The 22,026-nt window shown below is 43.3% G+C and overlaps 1 protein-coding gene across 1 annotated transcript in view; it reads right to left on the bottom strand.

Annotated features, from left to right (window-relative positions):
• LOC120051888 (myosin light chain kinase family member 4-like) overlaps nt 1-19,402 on the bottom strand; it is a 30,627-nt gene extending 11,225 nt beyond the window's left edge. Inside the window, exon 1 of the mRNA XM_038998775.1 lies at nt 19,160-19,402. Coding sequence (XP_038854703.1) covers nt 19,160-19,300 — 141 coding nt within the window. The 5' untranslated portion in view covers nt 19,301-19,402. The remainder of the gene's footprint in view (nt 1-19,159) is intronic.
• Between the last annotated feature and the right edge of the window lie 2,624 nt (nt 19,403-22,026).

Here is a 22,026-nt window from a genome sequence, read left to right as displayed (position 1 = left end):
ATGGGCTGCGTCTCAATCCCCCACATCCTCCAATGTCGGCCTTCTCCATCTTAGCTAGAAGGTGGCCGAGCTATAGCTGTGTTTGTCAGACCAAAAGACATGTCCGAACGGTTTGGCCTACAAACTAATATGGAAAGATGAGACTCTTATGAACACTTACATGTCACCTGTTTTGCTCAAGGACACCAACAAGCATCACAGGACTCCTCTGAAGTCGGTACCGCCAATCTGACAACTTCTGTTTGTAGCGTCCGAACAGTTTGGGCTACACACTAATATGACCCCTCTATGGAAAGGTGAGTCTTGTTTTGCTCTAGAACAGCCACCATCCTCACAAGACTCGCCTGAAGGCAGCCTGGTACCACCCCAAAAAAAATTGCGAAGTATACAGCGCCTTCAGAAAGTATTCACACCCCTTGACTTTTTCCACATTTTGTTGTAGTAAAAAGTAGGATTCAATTTAATTGCCTTTTTTTTTTGTCAACGATCTATACAAAACACTCTAATGTCAAAGTGGAAGAAAAATAGGAACATTTGTGAAAAAAATCATGAAACATAAAACACTAATATATCTTGGTTAATGCTATGAAGTATTCGACCTGCTGAGTCAATACATGTTAGAATCACCTTTGGCAGCGATTACAGATCAATCAAGTTTATTTTATATAGCCCTTCGTACATCAGCTAATATCTCGAAGTGCTGTACAGAAACCCAGCCTAAAACCCCAAACAGCAAGCAATGCAGGTGTAGAAGCACGGTGGCTGGGAAAAACTCCCTAGAAAGGCCAAAACCTAGGAAGAAACCTAGAGAGGAACCAGGGTATGAGGGGTGGCCTGTCTTTCCACACCTGGATTGTGGAATTGTGGAATATTTGCCCATTATAATTTTCAAAATGTTTCAAGCTCTGTCAAATTGGTCATTGCTAGACAACCATTTTCAGGTCTTGACATAGATTTCCAAGCAGAGTTAACTATGTAACTGTTTTAAAGTCACCATTGGCCTCATGGTGAAATCCCTGAGTGGATTCCTTCCTCTCCGGCAACTGAGTTAGGAAGGACGCCTGTATCTTTGTAGTGACGGGGTGTATTGATACACCATCCAAAGTGTAATTAATAACTCATAACTTCATGCTCAAAGGTATATTCAATGACTGCTTATTTAAATATATTTTTTTTACCCATCTACCAATAGATGCCCTTCTTTGCGAGGCATTGGACTCCCTGGTTTTTGTGGGTGAAATTCACTGCTCGACTGAGGGACCTTACAGATAATTGTATGTGTGTGTGGTACAGAGATGAGGTAGTCATCAACAAATAATGTTAAACACTGTTATTGCACACAGGTTGAGTCCATACAACTTATTATGTGACTTGTTAATGCTATGATAGTGAATGTAAAGAGAAGGGAGTGATGGAAAGAAATTTAGAAGGGAAAGGTTTGAGACTCCAAAAGTGTTTGCACATTCGTTTGCACCTCCCGTTACCAACAATTGGCACGTATGGCCAGGATGCTTTTATAATCTGTGAAAGCTATTAGTTCAGATTCCACGCATGTATTATATAACAGAGTGTGTATACAGCAGCACATTTCCGATAGCAACAGTTAAGTTGTATCTTTCACTACTCATAAACAGATGCAGGTGTTTGTAGCCGTTGCTATGGTTGCCATCATAACTGAAGCATGGTTGTCATGTCATGGCGGACAGATCCTCTCCTCGACAGGAACAGTAGAGGGCTTTCATGTCATCTCAGTGTGTGTGTGTGTGTGTGTGTGTGTGTGTGTGTGTGTGTGTGTGTGTGTGTGTGTGTGTGTGTGTGTGTGTGTGTGTGTGTGTGTGTGTGTGTGTGTGTGTGTGTGTGTGTGTGTGTGTGTGTGGCGTGTCTAACTCGACTTGTGGGGACATAATTAACAAACAAAAACTGGAAAGGGTTGAGGTTAGGTTTTGAGTTAGGGTTAGAGGTTAGGGGAAATAGTATTTTGAATGGGAATCAATTGTGTGTCCCCACAAGGTTAGTTAAGCAAGACTGTGTGTATGTTTGTGTGTGTCAAATGTTATTTTATTCGTCACATGCGCCGAAAAACAACAGGTGTAGACTAGCAGTGAAATGCTTCACTTGGGTCCTCCCCAACAATGCAGAGAGAAAGAAAATAGAGAAATAATAGGAAAGTAAATCCATAATAATAAAAAACAAAAAATACAATATGAGTAATGAGAACATGGCTATATACACAGAGTACCAGTCAGTGGCGGTCGGTGCCGTTAAAGATGAGGGAGAACAATCTTTTTTTTTTATGAACATGGCCTTATTTCTATTACAGCATGTTGGATGACTGTCATTCATATTCCATTCACACAGTTCAATGTAACATCGATAGGTTTAGGCTACTACGTAATACTCAAATATTTCCCATACCCATCATGGGGTTGCTACAACCTAGCATATGTTGGTGACACACAGGTTGGGAGAAAAATGTGAGGTGACAGACGGTGACACATGGACAGACAGTGACACATTCAATGCCACTTTGCACACTCTTGCCTGCATCTAGCTGATATAGGGTGTAATCACTAGTTGCAGTTGCAAACAACAGTTTCTATTGGACAAATTCAGGTATGTTTTCCCCGTTTCATTCCATTTGCTTCCGTTTAAGAAACGCTTTTCAACTAAATCGGCAGGATGAATACACCCCTGATCACACATAAACACAGTTCACTTTCATAGCAGCCATCTACGCACTCTCCTCCTCTCACCTTTTCCATTCATTTGTGGACTTCAATGCAAAACACATCAACTGTCTGGGACTAGGCAAAAAATAATCTAACAAAAACCTTGATAACGTAACCGCTAACCACTACACACAGGCTACATCGTTGTCACCATATTAGTTAAAGTAACATCATAGTCAACATAGCTAATAGAACTAATGCGTTAGTAAACCCGCTACAATCATGCAGTACTGTGTACAGTCAGTAAGCAGCTTAGCAGTTACAACAGCGGACCCCGGTGGCAGTAAATTAGTAAAACAAAAGCTTACCTTGACTTGGAAGAGTTCCAGTGTTGGATAGTCATAGCCAGCTAGCTAACATAGCATCCCGTCTCTTTGAGCCGGGTGTTTGAGTAGTCTAAACTAGCAAGCTGCATTAGCTAGCTAAGAAAGTGAAAGTGGAAAAAAATATTGCTATCGCTCTCTCTCATCTCCTTCATTTCTGAAGAAATTGATTTGTTCAAAACAACTCAACTATTGTCTTTCTCTCTCTTTGAGTCAACTACTCACCACATGTTATGCACTGCTAGCTATCTATAGCTTATACTTTCAGTACTAGATACATTTTCTGATCCTATGATTGAGTGGACAACATGTCAGTTCATGCTGCAAGATCTCTGATAGGTTGGAGGACGTCATCTGGAAGTTGTCATAATTACTGGGTAAGTTTATGGAATGGGGGGAGAACCATGAGCATCTTAGGTTTTGTATTGAAGTCCATGTACCCAGAGGAGGACGGAAGCTAGCTGTCCTCCGGGCTACACCATGGTGCTACCCTACAGAGTGCTGTTGAGGCTACTGTAGACCTTCATTCTGCTCTTTTGTCTTGCTGGCGCTGAGGGAGAGGCTGGGATGATGGTGTTGATGTGAGCCCTGACTTTCAAAGCATTTCATGGCTACAGATGTGATTGCTACGGGGCAATAGTAATTTAGACAGTGTACCATGGCGTTCTTGGGAACAGGGACTATGGTGGTCTGCTTGAAACATGTAGGTATTACAGACTTGGTCAGAGAGAGTTTGAAAATGTCGGCGAAGACACTTGCCAGCTGGTCAGCGCATACTCTGAGTACATGTCCTGGTAATCCATCTGGCCCTGCAGCGTTGTGTATGTTAACCTGTTTAAAGGTCTAACTCACATCGGCAATGGAGAGCGTGAACACACAGTCGCCCGGAACAGCTGGTGCTCTCATGCATGGTTCAGTGTTGCTTGCTTCAAAGCGAGCAAGAAGGCATTTAGCTCGTCTGGTATGCTCACGTCACTGGGCAGCTTGTGTCTGGGTTTGCCTTTGTAATTTGTGATAGTTTGCAAGCCCTGCCACATCTGTCGAGAGTCAGAGCCGGTGTAGTAGGATTCAATCTTTGTCCTGTATTGACGCTCTGTCTACGTGATGGTTTGTCGGAGCGTGTAGCAGGATTTCTTATAAGCTTCTGGTGTGTCCCACTCCCTGAAAGCGTCAGCTCTAGCCTTTAACTCAGTGCTGATGTTACCTGTAATCCATGACTTCTGGTTGGGATATGTACTGTATGTGCGGTCACTGTGAGGACAACGTCGTCGATGCACTTCTTAATGAAGCTGGTGACTGATGTGGTAAACTCCTCAATGCCATTGGATCAATCTTGGAACATAGTACTTCCGGTTTGAGTTTTTGCTTGTAAGCAGGAATCAAGAAGATAGAGATATGGTCAGATTTGCCAAATGGAGTGCGAGGGAGAGATGTGTATGTGTCTCTGTGTGGAGTAAAGGTGATCTAGAGTTTTTGCTTCGAGTTGCACAGGTGACATGTTGGTGGAAATTAAGTAAGACGGATTTCTGTTTTCCGTAATTAAGATCACCGGCCACTAGGAGCACCTCTGGATGAGCATTTTCTTGTTTGCTTATGGCCCTATACCACTCCTTGTATGCGGTCTTAGTGCCAGAATCAGTTTGGGCAGTGAATAGACAGCTCCAAAAAATATAGATGAAAACTCTTGGTAAATAGTATGGTCTACAGCTTAACATGAGGTTTTCTTGAATGAAGCGTGTCCAGTTTGTTCCCCAGTGAGTGTATGTTTGCCAATAGAACGGAGGGTGGATGCGGTTTATGTACTCGCCGATGTAGTTTGTCAGGGTGCCTTCACATCGGCCTCTCTAACGCCGCCTTTTTCTCTTCCGAGTCTTGGGGATTAAGGCCTGGTCCCGGGTGAGTAGTATGTCCTGTGCCTCTGATTCGTTGAAGTAGAAATCTTCATCCAAATTCGAGGTTAATGATAGCTATTCTGATGTCCAGAAGCTCTTTTCGGTCATAGTAAACAGTGTCGGAAACATTATGCAAAAATAAAAGTCACGATCAATGCAAAAAAATATAAAAAATAGCAGAATTGGTCAGGAGCCCGTAAAACGGTTGCTATCCATTACAGGGGTACATGCCATGTCCCAACAAGAGCTACTGAATCAGCAGAAAGCAGGTATAAATGATACCGGTACCTCAACACACGCACACGAGCACACACACACAGACTCATGTGTGCACATCACGCACACAGACAGAGTACAGTATTGTTCAGTTCACACAAACTTACAGACACACAACGATAAACACACAATGTAAATATGAAATTAGCCTGAATACATAAGCACAAAGAAAACAGACACACATGGTATACGGTTCGACATTTGTTAAACCTAAAATATGTTGGCTGCTTCTAAAGTGTTAATAAAATCGACACCAGTCATCTAAAAACCCCACAAGCACTCAGTTGCCTTTAGTTCTAGGTTGGGGCAATATTATCTCAGCCTTGAGAATGGTTGAAGGATAGTTAAATGACTAAGCATGGTTGACATGCACAGTGTAATGCTGGATATGTGGAGATGCCTCCACAAAGCCAACTGTCCAACTGGTAGACTGATGAATCATGAGAAGTCATGTCACACATTCAGGGAGTTATCCACTAACACAATTCTCCTCTATAAATGTCTGTCTCAGTCTCTATGACTTCTAGACTCCTTCACTGGACACTGTGAATTTAGCTCACATAATGCTAAGGAACCATCATCTTAACTCTCAGAGACAAATGATTTGTCTCATTTCACAGACACTAAAGTCCTCTCCATTGCTGTGTAGATATGATATGACCAGGGTTGAATATGGGCATTCAAAGTTTTGAGTGGTGATTCAAGCTAGCATATACATCTACAACCTAGCAAAGCATCTAATGAAGATACAAAGAGGACCAGCAATGGCGTGTGTCAGCCCTGATATTAAGATACAGAGCCCTGGCTTCAATATAAAAATGGAAAAAAATGGTCAGCACTCACGTGATTATGATTTACAATTAAAGCGTTTAATTAATTTTCTTTAATAGCAACATGTCTTTATACACCACACACTGGCATGCGCTTCAGCTAACGCCTTCCTCAGGGCGTGTGTGGTGTGTGTCGTGTCCCATACAAACTCACCTTCCTGGCTTGTTTGGCCTTAGCCACCTTACATCCTCCAGGCTTATTAAACAGCAGCTCAGCCAGCAGAGAGCTCTTCACCACCTCTCCGATGAAACCGATGACCTGATGCATTCCCTCCACCAGCCTCTCCACTCCCTCCAGCCTCTGCCCCTGCTGCTCCACTCGCTGGCTGGCCTCCTGCACCACCCCCTGGAGCACCCTACAGGCCGCAGCCACATCCTGGGCCTGACCCACCACCTCCACCCCCTGGGTCTGGGCCTTACCCTGTGTCTGGCCCAGACCTCCAGCCGACCCCCAGGACCCGGCCTGGAGAGAGGCCACCTCCCTCCCCACGCCCCCCAGGTCCCGGGACAGGCCGTCCAGCCGGGTGATGACGGTCTCCTGGAGGTTAAGCAGATGCTCCATCTGGCTGCTTAGAGAGTCCATGCGGCTTTCAGTCTCAACGCACCATGTAACAATGACCGGAGAAGAGGAGGAGGAGGAAGAGGGTGAGGACGGTGTCTGGTGTTGTTTGTCAGGTCCAGTGGGTGAACGTATCAGCTTTGTCCCGGCCAGTTTCTGACCATGAAGAGGGTTGCGGTCGTACACCTTGGCAAGAGAGTTGACCAGGCTGGAGCTCATGGTGGGTTCCGCAGCAGAGCGGTCAACCATGGTCAATGGCTGGTTAAACCGTAATGTAACCACCTCTGTTCTTCACGCACAGCAGCTACGGTAGGTCTTCCCTGCTCTTCTCAAACACATGCAAGTTCCATCCTTGGTTAAGCAGTCAATGGTTGGTTGAAATGAAATGTAACCCTCCTTGTCCTGTACTTCCTCTAAATGGGAACCCAGGGTGATTGTTCCTTATCTTAAACCAGCACCTCTTTCAGAGTCCAGTCCACTAATTACAAGATGATACTCTTTCACTCCTTCACTCAGCAGCTAGCTCGTCTCTTCCCTGCTCTCCTCAAACACAGAAAACTCCCTCTGTGGTTGTAGTCCAACCAGAAAACCGTCAGATCGTCCAACCAATTGACTGTTCGACCACTGAACCCTCTTCACAATGGATTCAAGACCAATAAGTCCAGTCCCAGCTTGTTTATGAAGAACAATGAAATTAAAATAATTTCCCAAAGACAACAATACAGTCAGAGGAGACTGTGAAGAGAGACAGAGAACAGAGAGAGGTGCCAGTATGTCCTCTTTTCTACACAGCTCAACAGAGGTGGAGTTTTAAGAATAGAATGGGGCATAGAGGGTGTCCTCCGAAATACAGTGCAGCCCGCATCTGACGTCAGAACCTCACAGTGGTGAGTGGCTAGTGATGGGCACTAGAGGCTGGGGGTTGAGCACTGGTGGGTGCGGAGGGGGATGCAAGGGATATCTGTGTGACATCTGAGATGCTTCAAAAGCTTCCAGTCAGATGTCACAATCCTGAGAATGTTCTTTTGAAACACAAGCCTCGTTCTAAAAAACAAATCAGCCAACATCCAAAGACAAAAAAAAATGGAAATACCAACAGCCGCTGCAGTGAAGAGTGAAAAAAGCGAGCGACAGTTCAGACCATTTGAACCCCCGTTGGTTTGAACACAGGAAGTTGATTCTTTAATGTCTTGGTTGGTGTGTAAAGTTGTTGCTCTCACATTGTTAACATTTGGTAACAGGTGGGAGTGCATGCAAGGCCACTAAGACTCTATTAACTCTTCTGAACCTGTGTTACAAACACTACACATCGGGAGTATTTCTGAACCTCTCCAAATGCCAACCAGTCATTTCCAGGGTCAAATCTTTCCTGGAGAGCCTGCCTTCCACTGATCTCAGCGCAAGTCTTGAGGCCTAATTCACCTTGACATTAAAAGTTCTCAATGAGCAACTATGATGAGACGAATAGTATAATTGCTGAGTGAATACAAAAATTAATAACATACAAGAGAGGCTAAGTAGGTTTCCAACTTCTTTACTTAAAGGGATAGTTCACCCAAATTACAAAATTACATATTGGTTTCCTTAGTTTGTAAGCAGTCTATGGACAAGTATGACATTAATCAATGCTTTGGTTTAGTTTCCCTGGCATTGTTTCCACATGCTAATGTTTGAGCATTCGTGGCACAAATCCCACTTTAAGTCATGGGATGGATATTAGCATTTTTCGCGTATCATATTCACATGATCTAAAAGTAACTTTGTTAAGCTTCACAACCAATTTGAGATACTTTTGGATGATTTGGACATAATGTGCGAAAAATGTAATATCGGTCTTATGACTACAATCGGATTTGTGCCACAAATGCTAAAATGTTAGCATGTGGAAAACAGTGCCAGGGAAACTAAACCAGGGTTACTCATCAACTAAACCAGAAACTAAACCAGGGTTACTCATCAACTAAACCAGAAACTAAACCAGGGTTACTCATCAACTAAACCAGAAACTAAACCAGGGTTACTCATCAACTAAACCAGAAACTAAACCAGGGTTACTCATCAACTAAACCAGAAACTAAACCAGGGTTACTCATCAAGACCAAGAGACAAAGTCAAAACACAATGGTTATTTTAATCTAGATCATCTGTATTCTGCACACCATCCTGTAACACTATACACCATCAGCTATCCCCTCAGTCAGCCCACAGTAATAGACTGACTTCACAACATGGGAGGAGGGACTGGGAGCATACCTCAGCCTGAACACAAGGCTACAATAATAGCCTCAGATGAAGAGGAATAGAATTAAGCCCCGCTAGCTAGTCGTGCTAAAATAAAGGTATCTGTTACATTGCATAGAAGGTTCAGACTACACAGTATGAGATAGCTTAGCATAGCCACTTACTACATAATTAGAATTTTACATATAGGAGATAGTGTAGCATAGCTTAGCCACTAGCTACAATACATTAATAGCCATTGTAGATTACTTATCAGGTAGATGACATGTCTACAATGTGAAGGTAGAAAAGGAGAGACATCAGTAAGAGTGGACAAATTATCAGAAAAAACAACAACACACCCCACACGCACATGCCTAACATGTCCTGTACACTAGCCCCCTCAACCCACAGCCCGTCTCTCAAGCCTGATGTTATGTGTCACTGGCTTGTTTATGTTTGTCACTAGTATGTATCGGTGACGTCCAGATATGACACGTTCTTCATTCTGAATGTCTAAATGACCTCAGAACCTGATTTAGTTGAGAGATTGTTTCCATGTCGAGGTAGCTAGTGATGTCAGCTTTGTGAGCTGCTCGCTGACCGACGGGCTACACACTAAGTTGGCCACTCATGCGGACACACACACATTAACACACAAACATAAACACACAATGACCTGCTAGTTACTGGTTCCCAGGATTATATTATGTAACTTTGCTTATGCCTTCAAGACAACTGTTCGGAAAAGAAGTACCCATAAGCCGGGTATTCTGGGTAAACGGTGCCTTCTGACCCTGTGGTATGAGCAGTGGGACTGACTTCTCCTCCTAGCCCCGACACATGCACGCACACACACGCACGCACGCGCATACACACACAGACCAAGGCCACATGAGAAGGCCAGTGTGTTAAAAGAATAATAACTCCAGCCATCCTCAGTTACCCCTGGTAACTAGATACTTAAAAACCAAAACACATACCAAACTCATAACAGCATATTATTTAGAAACGTACTGCACATACCTAACTTTACAAACTGCCGCCAAGCAGTCCTCAAAGGACAGTCTAATGCAAGTCAGCATACTCTATCCTGGTTCTCACCTGTAATGAAATCTTAAGTGTCAATCAAACAGTAGCTAATTAGCTGGATTAGTCAAGAACCATCACTCATCTTTCGCTCCAACTGGAGTCAGAGAGGGTTACACAGAATTAGAATTTAGATTATATTTTAATGGAGTTACTCCTGTCCTTCCTTCCCCGACCACTAGAGATCAGGAGAGACACACAAACTCTCCAGGATGCTACAGAACTGGCCTCGTCAGTCACACCGACTGAATCGTTTAAGTACATGGTAATCCATTGGTGTCCCTGGAAATGTTGTTAACTAATCATACATCAGAGGGGTATAGTTGAGATGGCTCTGTAGTCAAGTGGTTGAATAAGAATAGAATACAAACATCCCACTGGGTACAGACGTCAGTTCAACATCTAGTTTTGATTTACATTTGGTTGAATTTAAATGTGAAATCAACTAAAAATGTCACCATGTCACTGGATTTAGGTAAAACACTGGGTAAAGAAAGAATCGAATAAATGCCCTTGCATTAATGACTTTTTTGAAATTCCAATCAGTTTTCCACGTTGATTCAATGTCATCACATTGAATTTTTGGGTTGAAATGACGTTGAAACAACATTGATTCAACCAGTTTTTCCCCCAGTGGGATCGCTTGTCCATGTTCACTGATGTCTACTTGTATACCCCTGTCCTCTCTGAATTCTCTCTGTCTCTATCGGTCTGTCTCTTTCTAATCTATCCGTCTATCTCAGTCTTTAAAAGCCCAACGCGTCGACAGCCCATAAAGTGGGACTGCAGGAGAATAGCTCTTTAACTACCTGCTGTGAGCGTGTGTCAGTCAAAAGCTCAATTCAACCCTTTTCTCTCCTCCCTCTCTCCCTGCTCTTCCTCCTCCCATCATCCCTCCTCTTTGTCCAGTGCTACATGGGTGATGTAAGAAATAGACACTCTTCTGCCCCGTTGACACTCACCTTCCCTCCTTCACTTCCCTCCCTCGAAACCCTCAAAATGTCCCCCTAGCTTCTACTTCTCCCACAATCTCTCTCTCCTTCACACTCACTCGGTATGTTTGCCCCTCCTCCATCCCTCCCTTCCCATCTCATCTCGCTATCATTGGCCTTAGGGAGACATGGGATGCGGCTGGGCTGGTCACATGACTACGGGTTGTTGGGGAGACACACACACACACACGGATAGACCACAGGCAAGAGCTACTAAACACACTCACTTTCACACACAGGAAACACAACTGGCACAGTTTGCAATCATTATAATTTATTACATGAGATACTGCAAGACTACATACATAGTAAGCGATAGAGGCACGTGTGTGTGTGTGTGTGTGTGTGTGTGTGTGTGTGTGTGTGTGTGTGTGTGTGTGTGTGTGTGTGTGTGTGTGTGTGTGTGTGTGTGTGTGTGTATACGATTTCCTGTATGTGCATCTGCACAGGGTGCATCTGTTTGTGCTCTGAGTTCTGACTATGTGTCAAGCAGCAAGCTAAGTAGGTGCCAGGCTGATCTGCGCTAGTAATGAGTTATGCAAACGTTCCATTACCAGACACCAGAGACACACTGGCGTAACGCAGTTACTCTGGACCCCCACAAGGTTGGAGTTCGAGCCCTCCAACCTACCACAAAGTGTAGACTACTAATCACTGTCTAAGGTGCGGTCTATGGTGCTGACATTGTGAAACGTCTATGCGGGGGCATATCTATTGAATTGATGATATGCTTTCTTTAGTGCCAGGGCATGTATAGCTTTTCTTTAGCTAATGGATAAATGTTGATTAACAGGCCTATTTGGTGGTCATATTCTTATGTTAAGCCTAACATTTCACAAAACTACAGTGGCTTGCGAAAGTATTCACCCCCCTTGGCATTTTTCCTTTGTTGCCTTACAACCTGGAATTAAGACTTGGTTAAAAACAGTGAGGTCCAACAAAGTAAGACCGCCCTCACACAGTGTAGGAACATCATTTTTTCACATTGAGGTTTATTTTTCCTTATATAGTTCAACCGTATCTTGTCTAATAGGGCGCAAATAGATTTCGGACTGTCAAGACAAGAGAACACATAAGAGGCTCTAGACAAGAGTTCAGCCTTAGTCACCAAAACTCTTCCTTGAATGGACAAATCTCTGCCTAACCATGAGTTGAACTTATTTTTCTATAGCTGAGACAACTGGGGAAAGATTAAAGGTTCTTCATTCTCTCCTTTTCTTTTGTAATTTGTATCCCTAAATAAGTCACTGTGCCTTTGACTGGAATACTGCAAGCTTCAGTGATATCAGTACCTTTCAATGCTAAAAATGTCACACTTTTTCAAATTCAGATTTAAACCTGAGATCTTTGAAAAAGTTGTAATTACATCAAGAGCTGGAGAATGGACTATTTGGGCAACCTTGCCTTTCTCCTCTGTTGATCTCAAATCTAGGTGATGCACCATTGGCAACTTTTACTTTTTAGCTGCTATTTATGAACAAAATAAATAAAATACACATCAAATAGCCTAACAATGAGGAAAAAAGTAGTCAGATTGAGGATAAATTCAGCCACTGTTTATTGTTGAACTCAGCAAATCTTGTCTGGCTAATAGCCTACAAAAATGGGATGCATTATTCAAGGTAAATTAAATCAAATTAAATCTAACTTGAGAGACTCCCCTGAAGTCCTCAGGAGACCAGATCCAGGTTGCAGCACCCACTGTTTTCTATACTGAATATTGCCAAGCCAGACAGTCTACACACAATTTAAACTTAGTCTTGAATAATGCATGCCAAGATATACCAGAGATAAGGAACTGTTTAAAGCCTAAAGAATCAAACACTTCCTAGCGCATATGGAAATGAAAAAAGTTTTTGAATGACTTTTTGCGCGGGTGTCCAGTACACCAGTACAGAGACACCAGATAGAGGCCAGAGGAAAGAGAACTCCTCCGGGTGAAAACAGCACATTCTCAAAGGGTTCTGATACGACAGAGAGAGAGAGAGAGAAAGAAGAAGCGAGAGAGCCAGAGAAAGAGAGAGAGAGAGAAAGAGAGAGAAGAAGCGAGCGAGAGAGAGAAAGAGAGAGAAGAAGCGAGCGAGAGAGAGAAGCGAGCGAGAGAAGAAGCGAGCGAGAGAGAGAGAGAGAGAGAAGAAGCGAGCGAGAGAGAGAGAGAGAAGAAGCGAGAGAGAGAGAGAAGAAGCGAGAGAGAAGAAGCGCGAGAGAGAGAGAAAGAAGCGAGAGAGAGAGAAAGAGAAAGAAGCGAGAGAGAGAAAGAAGCGAGAGAGAAGAAGCGAGAGCGAGAGAAGAAGCGAGCGAGAGAGAGAGAGAAGAAGCGAGAGAAGAAGCGCGAGAGAGAGAGAAAGAAGCGAGAGAGAGAGAGAAAGAGAAAGAAGCGAGAGAGAGAAAGAAGCGAGAGAGAAGAAGCGAGAGCGAGAGAGAAGAAGCGAGAGAGAGAGAGAGAGAAGAAGCGAGAGAGAGAAAAGAAGCGAGAGAGAGAGAGAGAGAAGAAGCGAGAGAGAGAGAGAAGAAGCGAGAGAGAGAGAGAGAGAGAGAGAAGAAGCGAGAGAGAAGAAGTGAGAGAGAGAGAGAGAGAGAAGAAGCGAGAGAGAAGAAGTGAAAGAGCGAGTGCGAGAGACATGCCGTTTTGGGGTCCCTATTTTTTTCACAGGACCTTGCAAACACACATGTTCTATGGGCCTAATAGTAAAGACATGTCATTTAACTGTATATTTTTTTATTACCTTTTAATTTAACCAGTCATGATGTTTCATCATATTGTCAAACAAATCAATTCAAAAAGTAGGCTACCTGAGCAGTACAAGTTGCATTTTAAACAAATAGGAGAATGGTTAAATTAGCATTATTTAGAGATCCCCAATGTTTGACTTTTTTTAATTTAGGGGGTCTGAGACTACCCTGGGCCCCCGTAATTCGCACTCTGGCTGTAGATGAAAACTGACTCTTCATAAAGAGAGTAGAAAAGAGAGGCAGACAGAGATCTTCACATCTTCTGGGTAAAGTGAGAGAAGTCAAGCTTGTCCTTTAACGTGTCTGTGGTCACACTGTATTACCGGACACACTAATGACACGCGTAGACCTCACAGAACCACATGATGACATATGTAGCTGTATTCTTTCGCCACTGACACATACCAACCACATACCAACTCACTCAGTCTCTCTGACATACACAGACACACTCTCTCTTCTTTCTTTTACCTCTCAGCTCCTGTCTCTATACTGTAGCTGTTTGCCACCCTTCACAACCCAAATTGGATATCTCTTTCTTAGAATTCAGCCATCTTTTTGTTGGTCACTCTACCTATGACTGTGTCCTTCTTCCTTCCTCGCTCTCATTCATTTCTGAGTAAGCTAAATCAGTCCACCCACTGGGGAGCCAGACCCACCCAATCAGATTGAGCAAAACAATTCAATGAATGTACATCTAATTTATGATTTGCAGATTATATAGAGTCTAATATGATCATCATACTGCAGATACAGTGCATTCGTAAAGTATTCAGACCCCTTGACTTTTTTCACATTTTGTAATGTTACAGCCTTATTCTAAAATTGATTACATTTTTTTGCCCCTCAATCTACACACAATACCCCATAATGACAAAACAATTTTTTTAAATAAAAAATAAAAAACAGAAATACCTTATTGAATTATTACATTTACATAAGTATTCAGACCCTTTACTCAGTACCTCGTTGAAGCATCTTTGACAGCAATTACAGCCTTGAGTCTTCTTGGCACAACCTGTATTTGGGGAGTTTCTCCCATTCTTCTCTGCAGATCCTCTCAAGCTCTGTCAGGTTGGATGGGTAGCTTTGCTGCACAGCTATTATAGGTCTCTCCAGAGTTGTTCAATCGGGTTCAAGTCCGGGATCTGGCTAGTCCACTCTAGGACATTCAGAGACTTGTCCCGAAGCCACTCCTGCATTGTCTTGGCTGTGTGCTTAGGGTCGTTGTTCTGTTGGAAGGTGAACCTTCGCCCCCCAGTCTGTGGTCCTGAGCGCTCTGGAGCAGTTTTTCATCAAGGATCGCTCTGTACTTTGCTCCGTTCATCTTTGCCTCGATCCAAACTAGTCTCCCAGTCCCTGCCGCTGAAAAACATCCCCACAACATGATGCTGCCACCACCATGCTTCACCGTAGGGATGGTGCCAGGTTTCCTACAGACGTGGCGCTTGGCATTCAGGCCAAAGAGTTCAATCTTGGTTTCATCAGACCAGAGAATCTTGTTTTTCATGGTCTGAGAGTCTTTAGGTGCCTTTTGGCAAACTCCAAGCGGGCTGTCATGTGCCTTTTACCGAAGAGTGGCTTCCATCTGGCCACTCTACCATAAAGGCCTGATTGGTGGTGTGCTGCAGAGATGGTTGTCCTTCCGGTCGGTTCTCCCATCTCCGCAGAAGAACTGTAGAGCTCTGTCAGAGTGACCATCGGGTTCTTGGCCACCTCCTTGACCAAGAACCTTCTCCCCCGACTGCTCAGTTTGGCAAGGGTGCCCAGCTCTAGGAAGAGTCTTGGTGGTTCCAAACATCTTCCATTTAAGAATGATGGAGGCCACTGTGTACTTAGAGACCTTCAATGCTTCAGAAATGTTTTGGTACGCTTCCCCAGATCTGTGCCTCGACAAATGCTGTCTCGGAGCTAAACGGACAATTCCTTCGACCTTGTGGCTTGGTTTTTGCTTAGACATGCACTGTCAACTGTAGGACCTTAAATAGACAGGTGTGCCATTCCAAATAGCACAGGTGGACTCCAATCAAGTTGTAGAAACATCTCAAGGATGATCAATGGAAACAGGACGCACGTGAATCTCATAGCAAAGGGTCTGAATACTTAAAAGGCAAACATTTCTAAAAACCTGTGGGGGGTATTGTGTGTAGTCTGCTGAGGACTTTTTTTGTATAAACCATTTTAGAATAAGGCTGTAACGTAACAAAATGTGTAAAGTCAAGGAGTCGGAATACTTTCCGAAGGCACTGTACGTGTGTGTGCCTTTGTGTGTGTCTCTTCACAGTAACCACTGTTACATAACGTGTAGTTTTATCTGTTTTTTTTATTGGATTCTACTGCTTGCATCAGTTACCTGATGTGGAATATAGTTCCATGTAATCATGGCTCTATGTAGTACTGTGCTTCTCCCATAATCTGTTCTGGACTCGGGGATTGTGAAGAGACCTCTGGTGGCATGTCTTGTGGGGGATGCATGGGTGTCCGAGCTGTGTGCTAGTAGTTTAAAACAGACACCTCTGTGCATTCAGCTTGTCAACACTTCTTACAAAAACAAGTAGGGATGAAGTCAATCTCTCCTCCACTTTGAGCCATTAGAGATTGACATGCATATTCATGTTAGTGCAGCGTGTACATTTAAGGGCCAGCCATGCTGCCCTGTTCTGAGCCAATTGTAATTTTCCTAAGTCCCTCTTTGTGGCACCTGACCACATGACTGAACAGTAGTCCAGGTGCGACAACACTAGGGCCTGTAGGACCTGCCTTGTTGATAGTGTTAAGGCAGAGCAGCACTTTTTTTATGGACAGACTTCTCCCCATCTTAGCTACTGTTGTATAAACATGTTTAAACGATGACAGTTTACAATCCAGGGTTACTCCATGCAGTTCAGTTACTTGCTCAATTTCCACATTATTCATTACAAGATATAGTTGAGGTTCAGGGTTTAGTGAATGATTTTTCCCAAATACAATGCTTTAAGTTTTTGAAATATTTAGTACTAACTTATTCCTTGCCACCCATTCTGAAACTAACTGCAGCTCTTTGTTAAGTGTTGCAGCCATTTCAGTTGCTGAAATAGCTGACGTGTATAGTGTTGAGTCATCCACATACATAGACACACTGGCTTTGAATGGCTGCAACACTTAAGTAAAGTAAAGATAGTAAAGATTGAAAAAACTAAGGGGCCTAGACAGCTGCACTGGGTATTTCCTGATTCTACCTGGATTATGTTGGAGAGGCTTCCATTAAAGAACACCCTCTGTGTTCAGTTAGACAGGTAGCTCTTTATCTACAATATAGCAAGGGGTGTAAAGCCGTAACACATGTTTTTCCAGCAGCAGACTATGATCGATAATGTCGAAAGCCGCACTGAAGTCTAACAAAACAGCCCCCACAATCTTATAACCATCCATTTCTCTCATCCAATCATCAGTCATTTTGTGTAAGTGCTGTGCTTGTTGAATGACCTTCACTACAAGCGTGCTGAAAGACTGTTGTCAATTTGTTTACTGTAAAATAGCATTATATCTGGTCAAACAGAGTTGGTTACAGGCTGATTGGTTGGCTATACTATTCTTAGGTAGCGGAATGACTTTTCCTTCCCTCCAGGCCTGAGCACACACACTTTCTAGTAGGTTTAAATTGAAGATATGGCAAATAGGATTGGCAACTTCGTCCGCTATTATCAACAGTAATTTTCCATCCAAGTTGTCAGACCCCGTGAGTCTGAGTCAGGCTTATAACTGGGAGCATGTAAACAGTGTGCAGCAACTCCAGTGGCGGTATTCCGACAACTCTCCCTTTGACGTCAATCAATGATTTACTCAAGTTGTGCACACTTACTACCTCTGAATTGGACACAATGTCTTTGTCATGGTTTTGATCCTCACCAGATCTGTAGCTGCACCCTAAAAGCAGACCCTTTTTTCCCAGATCTCTCTGAGAGAAAGCTGTCTGTAACTAAATGCAGCCACTGCCACCCTCAGATCACATGGACATAGTTCAGATGAGAGATGGCCAGGTCTTCTTTCCAAGGCCTGTGACATGATCAATCAAACATATCACAATCTACCCAGCACGTTGTCTCGCTTGGCAGTTTGGGCCTAGTTGTCTTTCCAACATGGTCTCAGAGCATTTTGTATTATTCTGTACATAAATCTGAGAAACTCCATTTAGTATGATATGTTATATTTCGTATGGTATGTATTACTTTGTGGATGTCCATCACCTATTTCGTATGATATGTTACAAATTCAAATTCATAATATACACTAAATGACCAAAAGTATGTTAACACCTGCTCGTCAAACATCTCATTACAAAATCATGGGCATTAATATGGAGTTGGTCCCCCCTTTGCTGCTATACCAGCCTCCACTCTTCTGGGAAGGCTTTCCACTAAATGTTGGAACATTGCTGCGGGGACTTGCTTCCATTCAGCCACAAGAGAATTAGTGAAGTTGGGCACTGATGAGGGGGCGATTAGGCTTGGCTCGCTGTTTCAATTCATCCAAAAGGTGTTTGATGGGGTTGAGGTCAGGGCTCTGTGCAGGCCAGTCAAGTTCTTCCACACAGATCTCGACAAGCCATTTCTGTGTGGAGCTCGCTTTGTGCTGAAACAGGAAAGCGCCTTCCCCAAACTGTTACCACAAAGTTAGACGCACAGAATCATCTAGAATGTCATTGTACATCCATTTTATATGCCAACCCAACCACCCTCTTTTCATTTTTGCCTTATATAAACATCTGCCTTATGCAAACATACCAAATGTAACATATCATACTAAATGGAGTATCTCGGATTTACGTACAGAATAATACAAAATGCTCTGAGACCAGGTTGGTCTTCCCTAGCCATTAGGGCCTAGAATCGTATAAACTGATCCTGCAAACCAGAGAGCTCCCAATCCAGCATAGTCTTGGATTTTAAAGCATGCTCAATTGAGAATCTTCATTGAAAGTATTTTTTTGTCCAGGACTAGGCTTATTCTGTGTACAGGAAACCGGTTCTAAGTCTCTTTCACGTAATGACAAAGACTACAAACTATCACTCTTTACACATGTCAAGCCATTTGAGTATGCATTTCAAAGTCGCTATGGATTAACATGTCAAGACATCACTTCCGCCTACAGGCCAACTGGTACTCTCACTTTCTCTCTCTCTATACTCTACCATCTTTGAATTATGACAGGATGATGAAAAACATCAAAACAGCCTGTGTAGAACTTGCTTCACTAACAAAAATGTCCAAATCTGAATGGTCAAAAGGCGAACAGAAACTCACATCCGCAAAAAGATTCTACCAGTCACATCTGCACTACCTGAGCATGCACAAAGCCCTGCAATCATGTACCCTTTTTACTCTCTCTTTTACTATCATGCTGACCTAAACTATACTATTTTATTTTTACATGGTCCTCCAGCAACAATAGTGGATGCATAAATCAGCCAGCACAGTACACTTTGGCTCAGCTCAGTAGTATGAATGAACCCATTAAAACAGCAAACTACTAGTACCTGTATGTCTGGGGAGGGTGTTTCCCTGCCCCTCTTCCTCTTGTAGGTGAATAAATTCCAGATCCGTTGCCATAGGAATGATGCCACCAGACACATGCTGCCTACTATCCAAATATCCTTATCCTTCAGAAAGTTCTCCATGGTAACCGCTGCTCTTCCTCTTCCTCCTCTTTTTAGTCTCAGCTCAGGGCTGGATGATTTCAATCTGTCGCTCTCTTGTCGACGGCGGCGACGATCGGGTCTCGTGGGGCGATTGGCAGCGGGTTGGGGTTGTTGACATGGGCACCACAGCGGGCTCCAGCAGTTACGAAATAGTGAGGCCTATCTTTCAGTCTCTGTCTGATCTGATCGCACTGTCATTCAGACACTCCCCCCACTCCTCTCAGTCACTTAGAACAGAACGACAGGCACGTCTCTGTCCAGTCACGCTGTGCCAACCCCCCCCCCATTGACCATGTTCCCCTGACCCCCGACCCTCCACCCTGCCTGCCAAGGGACCTAAAAGGAGAGAACATGCTGTCTCAGAGACGAGAGGGGGACAGGTGGTTGTGTATGTGTGTGCTCTGTTGGCTCTGTGCCAAATGGCACCCTATTCCCTGTAGAGTGCATTACTTTTGACCAGAGCCCTTTGGGTGCCATTTGGGACACAGCTCATGCCTGGTATCCTTTAACTTCGTCCACAGCACTTCATGCCTGCAGAGTATATTCTCCATACTCTTGCCTACATCCACAAGACACTATCTATTTCTGTTGTTTTGGAGTTGCTTGCTCCTCAGCTCTATTTTTCTCTATATCTTTCTCTCCCTTCCTCTCTCTCTCTCTCGCACACACACACACACACACACACACATACATATATATGCTCCTGTGTAGGCAAGGTGCTAAGTATATATCTGTTGTGCACCTCTCTCTCACTGACACACACACGCTCAGACAACACATACAGTGCCTTCAGAAAGTATTCATACACCTTGACGTATTCCAAATTTTGTTGCGTTAGTCCCTGAATTAAAAATGTATTAAATATACTGTAATCCAAAGAACAAATAGGACAGCACTCTTCAGCGTGCAAGGCAATGACAATCAATGTCACAACATTTCAATTTAAGTTAATTTACCAGAGTGCTGTCCTATTTCTGTTCTATAGTTTCTGCTCTGACCTGCACTGTCAACTGTGGGACCTTATACAGATAAGCGTGTTTCTTTCTAAATCATGCCCAAGCAATTGAATTGGTCACAGGTGGACTCTAATCAAGTTGTAGTGACATCAAGGACGATCAAAGGAAATTGGATGCACCTGAGCTCAATTTAGAGTGTCACGGCAAAGGGGTGCAAGATTGATTGTCTATTGAACAATAGCAAGGGGAGGAATACTTGTGTAAATAAAATAATAAAAAATTCTGAACTGCATTGTTGGTTAAGGGCTTGTAATTAAGCATTTCACGGAAAGGTCTACACCTGTTGTATTTGGCGATTATATAAAATTGGATATTTGTGTATTTAATTTTCAATCATTTTGCAAAAATGTCTAAAAACATGTTTTCACTTTGTCATTATGGGGTATGAATTCAGGCTGTGAAACAACAAAATGTGGAATTAGTGAAGGTGTATGAATACTTTCTGAAGACACTGTAAAATGGTAGGTAAAGCGATGACTTGGGGGACAGCATATTGAGACAGGTCCACTGTCACTGATATCGCCACCCTATCTGGACTGCAGTCTCTGGCACCTATCTGTCTGACCAGAGGGGTTGATTTACGGTCGACCGTGCGACGCCACCTCTACACACTGTGAACCAAATCCCAGCAGTGGTCGAAACCTGGTCTCCTGGACCTTTAACAGGCAACAGCAGGTGGGAGAGCTTGGAGAGCTTAGAGAGCAGGTGTGCTCCCCAAATGGCACCCTATTTCCTATATGGTGCACTATTCCCTATGGGCCCTGGTCAAAAGTAGTGCAGTATATAGGGAATAAGGTTCCATTTGGGATATAACCAGGGGTAAGAGAGCAATACATCCTAGATGTATACTGGAAAATAATCTGACCTCAGTAAGGAACAGGGGCCTCATTTATCAAAGGTGCATGTGCACAAAAAAAATACTCTAAACCTAACATGCGCCAGTTTTCCCACAAAGGTTGGTATTTACAAATGTTGAACTTGACGGCAAAGTGTCTCCACTCAAATCTCAGGTCATGCACATGCACAACTTCTGGTGGTTGAGCAATTGAATTACAAGTATATTGTTCTTTGGGTGGAAATTGAGGTGTTTGATGCATGGGAACAAATATTAGGCAACCATTTATCCAGTGCTCATTCAATAGCCAACCATGCTTGAAAGTAAATAGTGCCCTCTGTAGCAGTCTGTCATTTATCTCAAAAGCCTAATATTACTGTAGAGCCATAGCCACGGGAAGTACTCTAGTTTGGGGGTGGAGGGGGCTTTGACTTATTTTAATTTTATTTTTTCTCCAAAATGCTATTTGGAGAACAGCAAAAACAAACAAAAATTACCCCAGACATCAATTATCACTTCAATATTAGGTTCAAAGGTCTGCAGAATGGCGTGTAAAATGTACTACTCGACCTCATCATACATAGGCTACATTGACTCATTTACTTGTGGAACAGGCATACAGTGCAACATGAAATAGATGCATAAAACACGCTATCAAGGCCGACTTCAAACACCAACCTCAATGTGAAAGTAACCAGAGCATAAAACAGCTGACCGATTGCAAACTGTGCCAGATAAATCCTACACATGCATTCAAATAAAAGGCAAACATCAAAGGACATACTAAGGCCTACAATCGACAAGGACAAATAAAGACAAACAAATCCGACCATGGAATTAAGAAAATCACGAAA

Source organism: Salvelinus namaycush, chromosome 8 (genome assembly GCF_016432855.1).
Source record: "Salvelinus namaycush isolate Seneca chromosome 8, SaNama_1.0, whole genome shotgun sequence".
NCBI lineage: Eukaryota > Metazoa > Chordata > Actinopteri > Salmoniformes > Salmonidae > Salvelinus > Salvelinus namaycush.
The sequence above is the reverse complement of the archived record's forward strand: the minus strand, read 5'-3'. Positions and strand labels throughout refer to the sequence as shown.